Source organism: Camellia sinensis, chromosome 6 (genome assembly GCF_055761805.1).
Source record: "Camellia sinensis isolate YWXY chromosome 6, ASM5576180v1, whole genome shotgun sequence".
Classification (NCBI taxonomy): Eukaryota; Viridiplantae; Streptophyta; class Magnoliopsida; order Ericales; family Theaceae; genus Camellia; species Camellia sinensis.
In genome coordinates, this window is record NC_138966.1 from 80,634,561 (window position 1) to 80,644,174 (window position 9,614).

General features: G+C 33.9%; 1 protein-coding gene across 1 annotated transcript; it reads left to right on the top strand.

The window, feature by feature from the left end:
* The first annotated feature begins 5,129 nt into the window (after positions 1 to 5,129).
* Positions 5,130 to 9,111, top strand: LOC114266609 (AP2-like ethylene-responsive transcription factor ANT). The gene is given in 10 exon segments (XM_082874062.1): positions 5,130 to 5,804; positions 5,906 to 6,449; positions 6,787 to 6,869; positions 7,044 to 7,052; positions 7,150 to 7,238; positions 7,477 to 7,550; positions 7,649 to 7,699; positions 7,796 to 7,872; positions 8,242 to 8,406; positions 8,409 to 9,111. Coding segments are annotated over 10 exon segments (1,836 nt in total). The 5' UTR covers positions 5,130 to 5,488; the 3' UTR covers positions 8,837 to 9,111.
* The last annotated feature ends 503 nt before the right edge of the window (positions 9,112 to 9,614 follow it).

A 9,614-nucleotide genomic window follows, 5' to 3' on the forward strand; every position in this document is an offset into this window, starting at 1 on the left:
TGTGAAATCGTTTGTGAAACTAAATGGAATTAAGGAAATTGTTTTTGAAATACGAGTAATAACTAGTAAGAATAAGAAAAGAAACGAGTTTTCTGGATATATTAAAGACGGATTCTCTTTTAAAAGTATACGTATGTATGTATATTTTGAATATAAAAAGGAAGCCTTACTTATATATGTACAATATCGAGCATTCATGATCATCTTTATCTATAGAATTTTATTGATTGGAATCATCGTAGATCCTTACTGGACCTTTGTGTTCATCCCTATTGTTAAATAATTTTTTAGGTGCAAAGTCGGATGCGTCGTCCAGAGCCAATGAGTTGCTTTATTATGGATTTGAAAATGATTAATTGTAGGCCAAAATCTAATGTTTGTAAAAAGAATAAACTCTATTCATTGTAATAATTTTTATCCTATAATTCCATTGTAAGCCAAATGGCATGTGTTGTAATTTATTGTGCGAATATCCTATTATTGCATTTATGCAAGAGAGAACTTTAAATGTTTAATTTATCTTATTTTGCTTCCACGATTGTAGCTTGGAAATGGACTTGATAAAGGGATTTGGTGATGTATTCGGTTAATAAAATATCGAGATGTTACAATAACAATTGTGCATAATACTCTGTTATTGTGTTGCTAGACTAACACTACTACCTGATCTCTATTATTAGATCCTTCAATTGATGTCATCTTTATTTGTTAAATGACACACATATAATTTTTATTTTCATTGATTCGATATATATATTGAGATTTAGAGGGTTCGGAGTTGGCACACTTTAGATTTACAGGATCCGACCCATGATGGTTAATCAAAATAATAAGGAAATGACAATATTAAATATAATCAAAAGGCCTCTCTTGTGCATATATATCAATGCCATTCAATACATGAGATTCTTCAATTACATACATTCTATATTCAACATATAAGTGGAATGAATATACCATATGTAATTGAAAAGAAATAACTGTAAATGTAACTAAAATGCCCTTAGGCTTATATCAAATAAAAATGGTATAACTCTTACAAACTCTCATTCAACCTACACAAAATGGGCCCAAGGCTTACAAATCGAAAGCGCTCTCTCTTAGCTCATGCACATATCATATGCCTTGCCTCAAGGTCGGAGCACACCATCAACACCTAAAAAAGATTTCAGCCACGTAAGGTGAATATATAGTCCAGTAAGATAATCTTTCACAAGATAATTCGTCTCTACATATCCGCATGATCATGATCCTACATATGTATAAAATGTTCAAAATGGTTTCTCATTTCATAAAATGGTTTATATCACTTTTTGTGTGTGTCAATTTCCGACCACACTGCCAACTTAGTACTCAACTGAAGAACACCGGCAGAATAGATTAAGCCCGAACAACCTGCAACAGAAAGAAGAGATTCCGCCAGTGGCTCATCCACCCGAAGGCACTCCGACGATCAAGTTAGTAAACTATCTCTCAAAGATAACCAATAGTGCTTAACTCACTAGACAGAGCATAAAAGACATACCTTAGACCCATGAGAGTGCCTCTCTTTTATAGCCAACACAAACCTAGTCCCAATAGAAGCCTAGCTTCAATGGACTTAGGATTACTGCTAATCTTGGACTCCCAGTAGGATTAGGATAAACTCTCTAAGAGTCTTATCTTTACCCAAACTGAAGTCTCCTCTAATTCTAAGACTCTTGTCCTTATCCGCGTATCTCGGATTCCGGTATCTTCGCAGATAACCTCAGCCTAGCCGAGATGATCTCAGCGTCATGACCAGGACACGTGACACCTCGACTGGCACTTCGGTGACACCTCGGCCACGTGTTGTCATTCAAAAATTATGTCCCCACACTTTCGATGACTAAAACCGAACATTTCATTAAAATAATGTTTCTCAATTTCATTAATTTCAACTCGGCGAATCCCCCTAAGCACATGTATCTGCTAGTGGTTCTCACTAAGTGTTACGCCACCAAAATATTAAAACTTGACTCATCGAATTCAACTCATATTTATAGTTCAATTCTCATTATCAATATATGAAACGTGTGGAAACTGTATGTTATCTTAATAACTCATTGATCATTATCATACTAAATCTTTGTATTCTATTCATGAGTTTCAAATTAGGATTTACAAAAGAGAATCATATGCAATGATATATGATGTGCATCTATAGCATGCGATTACAAGAAGTAGTACTGAATTAAATACAAGCAAATGTCGTAAAGGCTACAAGTTTCAAGGCCTTGCCCGCTCACATTAAGTCAAGAATGAGCTTTATGCAACAAAATCCTCCAAGCCTTTCACCTTGGCTAAGGCACACTCTCAAGACTTGTAAATGGTTTTTCACATTATGATGAGCATAAAACCCAACAGAGATAATCTTAATGATTTGCATGAAGTTTAGCAATATTATGCTGTGAATGCGATGTAATGACATGCTCAAAACATAGTTTGCTTTCCCAAAACTCATGTCATTCACTTTTCGAAAATCACAAGCAATTCAAGCTTGCATTTCATTAAAATATGGGGCGGTAGATATGACTCTGAAAATCCCTAAGTACTAGTAGTCTCATAAAGCATTACTGAATCTACTTTATTGGCTCTTAACTGGAATGAAATTGGAACCTAATTTGCGCGTGTTTTAGAACTTTCACTATAGACCTCAACAAACCTTTGACTATGGACCTAAAGCCAACTTAATTCTCAACACGCCACACCCCTAATCAGATTCACCAAGGTATTTATCTCATTTTTCAACACATTTCAAGTTTTCTCATTAAACCAATTTGAATGCACTTCTCAAATACGATGCGAGAATTAAATCATGATGCCATGAGATGTTCAATGATATGCATGACTTTGTAAATATTTCAATTTACCTAGTTTGTATGCAATTTCTATAACACATCAATGCAATCCTCTACCAATTACCAAAACGGTTATCGCCATCTCAATATTCCAAATTAGGCAATAAATAGAGCATAATACAATATTTTCCAACAGTTTCAAATAGGATAATATTATCTCATAAATTCTCATAATGCCATCTCTTTATGGATAGAAAATAAAAATAAAATTTAAGGCTCTATTTGTTTGTGTTTTCAAAATATGATTCTACACTGTGTTTTCAGTATGGTGTTTGGAACGTGTTTTGGAAAACTCTGCAGAGTTCTCTGCAGCAGCCGCGCTTTTCAGAATTTTTTTTTTTCAAAATTTGGACTAACAGGACGTCCGGCCGGTTGACTGGAATAGTGATTTTTTTTTTTTACAATTGATATGTTAATTTTTATATAAACGAAAAAATATTTTCTGAAATTTTTAAAAAATTTTACGTGCTTTAAAATAATTTTGAGTTGTATGTTTAGTTATGAGTTGTAAATTTTTGTATCAAATATCAAATGTTACATCAACAATTCCCCACTCAAATCAAAACCCTTCTCAAAACTATTTTCAAAACTCTTTACTAAACAAATTTTCTACACTCAAATCAAAATTCCAAACCCCCACAAACTCAAAATATAACTTATACTCTCAAATCATAATTACAAAATACAACCAAACGCAGCCTAACTTTTTTTTCTCTTGTTAGTTGGATCAGACACTATAATAGAATATTTTCATTATATCATTTTAAAGATTGTTGAATAACCATAAAAATTTATTAATATTTTAAATTAGGAAGGAATCATTATAATCTCTTTAATAATATAATGAAAATATTCATAATCGTATAATGAATTGTTGGGTTTTCCTGAGCATTAATTAGCAAAGTCTAATAATCTCAAATGAGGACTGAGGATGGTTTTGGGGTTTTTTTGCTCACATTCCTGGGTTTTGAAAAGAATGAGTAACCAGCAAGTAATGCTAGGACTTTAAGCCTCCGTTTGGGAAATGGATTGGTTTTTTGATTTTTTGATTTTTTTGGTTATTTTAGCCTGGGCTAAAAAGTTTGGTTTGGGAAGGACTTTTTGACTTTTTGGCTTTTTTGACTTTTTTTGTGAGAGAATAATGTAATGATTGTGGGTTAGATGTGATATTTTGTTTTTTATGGCTAAAATAGTCTATTTTGTCTTTTGTGGCTAAAATAGCCAAAAAAGCCCCGTTTAGCTCTTGCCAAACGGAGCCTAAAGAAATACAAAAAATAAATATATATAAAAATAAATAAAAAAAAAGGAGGAAAGAGAGAGTTGAGGAGAGAAGCAAAAGAATTGGAGGCCTTTGACCGTTTATGGAAAATGTTTGGTGATTACAAATTTTATAGTTTAAATGGTCTGAAAATGTCAAAACGATATCGTTTTGGCATTTTTCAAATTGTTTTGTATCCAAAACGACGTTGTTTTGGCATTTTCGGGCCATTTGATCCATAGAATTTGTGGCCATCAATCATTGCCGGACCATTTATATATAACAGTTGTACGAGAGGCTTCGAAATTTCGTCACTCGAATGTCTCGAATTATTTTATTATTATTATTTTTTTACTGTGTTGATTTGGATTTTTTATTTTCAAGGTTGATTATTTGTAAGGATGTACTAAAAAATTAGATATTTCGCACTAATTCAGTCTGTGTGGTTTGATAAAGTAAGTGAGTTAAGTTAAACTAGTTTAGTGATAAAATTGGTTGATCAGTTATGCTGCTGGTTAAAATTTTTTAATTCTATATAGTTTTGTACTAGTTTCTACAATATTTTTATTTCAAATTAAAAAGATTAAGGAAGAAATTGGAGTCTTCCTGATTTGAAATAAAAATATAGTAAGAACTCGTACAATACTGTATGGAATTAATAAATTTTAACCAGCAACCTAACTGATCGATCAATTTTATCATCAAATCAATCCAACTCAACTCATTCACCTTATTAAATCACACAAACTGAATTGATACGAAATATCTAATTTTTTTATCACACCTTTACATATAACCACCCTTGAAAAAAAGAAAAGAATGAAACATTAATTCAACACAGCCAAAAAAAAATTTTTTTGACGCATTCCAGTTTCGAAATTCCTAGATCTCAAGCATTTACATGTAAAATATAAAAAAATAATAAATAATAAAAATAAATAAAAATAAAAAAGCAAGGGGAAGAGAGAGTTGAGGAGAAAAGCAAAAGAATTGGGGGTCTTTGACCCTTTTCACCTCAAAATACTATTATACACAGATTCCTATGGAATGCAGGGGTGCTCCCCAGCATTGCTTGCTGGAACTCATTCTTTTTGTTTAGTTTAAAGGGACCAGCTTTGTTCTCTTTGAAGATAGAGAAGCGGGGAGAGAGTGTGAGAGAGAGAGAGAGAGAGAGAGAGATTTTGTGGGGGATGTGCATAGACTACAGAAAAACCAAGTTTATCAGACGGGAGAGGGGCTGCAAACAATGAGATTTTTTTGAAATGGTTAGTTCATTTGCTCCCCAATGATTGACATACCTTGAAACACAACGAAATTCTCAGGGAAAAAGAAAGAGTAAAAGAGGAAGAAGATGAAGTCCATGAATGACAACAACAATGGCAACGATAGCAATACTAACTGGTTAGGTTTCTCTCTTTCGCCCCAGATAAAAATGGAGGTTACTTCAGACCCACATCATCATCATCAGTTCAATCATCAACCTCAAGCCTCTCCTATCACTGCTGTTCCAACTAGCTTTTATCTCTCTCCTCCACACTTAAACAGCTCTGCAATCTGTTATGGTGTTGGAGAAAACAATGGCTTCTACTCTCCCTTGTCTGTTATGCCTTTCAAATCAGATAGTTCTCTTTCTATCATGGAAGCACTCAGTAGATCACAACAAGAAGGTTTGCTTTGCTTTGTTCTCTCTCTTTCTTTTACCTTCTTTCTGTTTTGTGTTCTATGTTTTTTTTCAAAAAAGAACTCTTTTGTTTTTTGGGTTGTATAGGGATGGTGCCAAATTCAACCCCTAAGCTAGAGGACTTTTTGGGTGGTGCAACAATGGCACTGAGCCTAGACAGCATGTATTACAACCAAAATGATGGGCAAGAAAACAACAGACAACACTGTCTAGACCTTATCCATCAAGAACCATTTAGGCAAAACCAGAGAGAGATTGAAGTTCATCATCACCACCCATATTATTCTGAGCTTTCATGCAATGATGGGTTGTACCAGACTCCATTGGAGGAAGAAGAAAGCACTGAGATCTCTACAATGGCTGGTCATCACTACTATTCAGAGCTGAGCAACAGTATGCTTGGTGATGGAGGTGCTTCTGGGAACTTACAGTCTCTGAGCTTGTCAATGAGCCCTGGCTCTCAGTCAAGTTGTGTCACAGCCCCAAGACAGATCTCACCCACTGTAACTGAAATTATGGCCATTGAAACAAAGAAGAGAGGGTCTTCAAAAGTGGCTCAAAAGCAACCTGTTCATAGGAAGTCTATTGACACTTTTGGGCAAAGAACTTCACAGTATAGAGGTGTCACAAGGTCAGTTCATACCGATTTGTCTGATCCCTTCATCATCATCATCATCATCATCATCATCATCATCTTTCTTCTTCTCCATGGTGTTTATTTATCATTGATATTTCCATTCTATTTCTCTATAGTTTGCCTTTTTGGCCAATGATTTCTTGTTTGAAAACACTTAAAAATTATTATATTATGTGAAAATTTCGAATATTCTACTATGATTGCTAGTTTTTTTAGACACTGCCAAATATTTTCTTTTTGTTTCTTTTAATTTTGAAGTGACTTTGTTTCCTTTTTTCTTTTATCTATTCATGTTTGAATTTTAATCTCAATACATATATACCTCCACCAGGCATAGATGGACTGGTAGATTTGAAGCACATTTGTGGGACAATAGTAGCAAGAAGGAAGGACAGACCAGGAAAGGAAGGCAAGGTTTGTATCAACACAAAAACAAAAACCTCTTTTACACTTTGTGTTTGTAAGTTTTGTTTTTTTACTGCAATATATTGGGATCTTTGTGTTCATGATCTAACTCCTTTTTTATATTTATTACTTGTCATGTTCATGCTTGGTGATTCTATTCCAATCATATGATGAATTTTTCAGTTTATCTGGGTAAGCTTATTTCTTTTAACAATAATAAGAAATTGCGAGTAATTTACAATTTACTTTATTGTTGCCTTTTAATTTATTGAATATGCGGGGACTTTAGGAGGCTATGACATGGAAGAGAAGGCTGCAAGATCTTATGATCTTGCTGCCCTTAAATACTGGGGACCCTCAACCCACATCAACTTCCCGGTATGATTCAGTTCTGTACTGGTTTTGTTTTCATTTTTCAAAAAAATAACAAAATCAAAATTTTGATTGGTGAATTGTTTTTGGAGGAAAATTTTCGAGAAGAATCCACTTTTTAAATACGTCAAAAGTTTTCAAATTTGAAAATGATTTTTGCATAAAATGGAAAACACATTTTCATTATTTTGTTTTTCGAAACATGAAAAACATAAAAATAACCATTGCTGAGCTCTCTTTGCAGTTGGAGAATTACCGGCAAGAACTCGAGGATATGAAGAACATGACCCGCCAAGAATTTGTTGCTCACTTGAGAAGGTAAAACTGTTACACTACTTGTAGACACTGATTGCAGATTACAATGAAAAAATAGAGTGATTGTGATTTCTAATATGTCTCTCTGCTTTACTTTGCAGGAAAAGTAGTGGGTTTTCTAGGGGCGCTTCGATGTACAGAGGAGTGACAAGGTTTTATTCCCAATCCGATTTTATAGAACACCATTTTCTTTAATCATAATTTTTTAATCCCACCTAAAATTTGAGTTTTAATTATGGGTTTTACAGGCATCATCAGCATGGAAGATGGCAAGCTCGGATTGGCAGAGTTGCCGGAAACAAGGATCTTTATCTTGGCACATTCAGTAAGTTACTTTGCTAATCATTTTCATTATCATTTAAGTGAATCAATTTATAAGTAGTGAATATGTTTGTGGCTGTATTAGGATCATCAATCCTTGTGTGCTTCAAAAACTTTTGGAGGATTCAATTTTTATGTCACTGTCTGCTCTCCCATGTTTTTACTTTATTGAGCAACTATTGATGCTTTCTTTCATAAGGCTGATCATCATTTACTTTATACTGTATGTATGCATAGCTGTTTCTTAGTAGAGCACTGTAACTTTCTTTAAAGCTGTTTTCTCCTGACTAAATTCCTTGATTAAAGGCTCAAATGTATATTCTTTAGTGATAAAGATTAATTTTTTTTTTTTTTTTTTTGAATTAAATTTCAGGCACTCAAGAGGAAGCAGCAGAAGCATATGACATAGCTGCAATCAAGTTCCGCGGATCAAATGCTGTCACTAACTTTGACATATCGCGATACGATGTGGAAAGGATTAGTGCCAGTAATACTCTACTTGCCGGAGAGCTAGCTATAAGCGAAACAAAGAGAGAGAACCAAACATTGCGACCATTGAATACAACCCTTCTACTAAGAACAATGATGACAATGGGAATAGCTCAGATTGGAAAATGGTGGCTTGCCAAAATGCATGTGTGAGCTCTGTCGATGAAAAACAGCTCGGCAATGGGAATTATCGGAACTCTTCTTTCACTGTGGCATTGCAGGACTTGATTGGGATTGATACAGTGAATACTAGCCAGCAAATCATGGATGAGTCAGCGAAGCTCGGGACTCATTTTTCGAATCCTTCCTCTTTAGTTACAAGCTTGAGCAGCTCAAGGGAAGCTAGCCCGGATAAGACCGGTCCCTCAATGCTCTTTGCAAAACCGCCATTGGCTTGGATTCCATCGGCTCAGCTGAGGGCTGCTGCTCCAATCTCAATGGCTCACTTGCCTGTTTTTGCTGCTTGGAATGATACCTAAAGGCTGTCTATGTTTGGTTTCATGTAAAGTCTTTGAATGAACAAAGAAAGGAAAGGAAAAGAAAAGAAAGAAATTGTTGGTGTTGGGTGGGGAAAAAGATAAGGTAAGGGGATGTAGGATTTTGGCTCAGTTTTTTAAAGGTCTTTAGCGGGATGAAAATGGGGATTAAAATAGAAGACAAGGGTGGGGACCCAGTTATCTGTATGTAACCCAAGTGTTTGAAGCTTTTCCTAACTGAAAACTTTTGGTTAATATTGAATGAAGATTTTGCAGAATGGAGGGAATGGTTTAGAAGGGTTAATGATTCAAGTTCCATGGAATGATGTTTGGCAATATAGAGGTCACTCATAATTATTAGCACAATTAAAATGAAAAAAACAATTATGCCTAAAATCAATATAAAATGATGTATAAGTAATATATTCTTCAAAATAGCTTGTATCTTCTAAAATTGACACATTATTTGGTCTTTAAATTATGAATGGACGAAAATTTTGTAAGATACTGTTTATCAAAAATATTGAGAACATGGTTCAAATTTAAGAAAGTTAAAAATTTTAACCAGAGTCTTTTTAACCTTAGCTTAATAGTCAAAAAGTTAAAAAGATAAATAAAATAAAAAAAAAAAATCAACCCACTCTCCAAATGAAAAATATGTAAATTTACAAAAACGTTAAGCACACATAATAGATTATAATGATACAGTAAGATTTATTTTGAATATTAACTTTCCATATCCTGGTTTAATTTTAAATTTCCATTGTAATTTCCGTGTTCT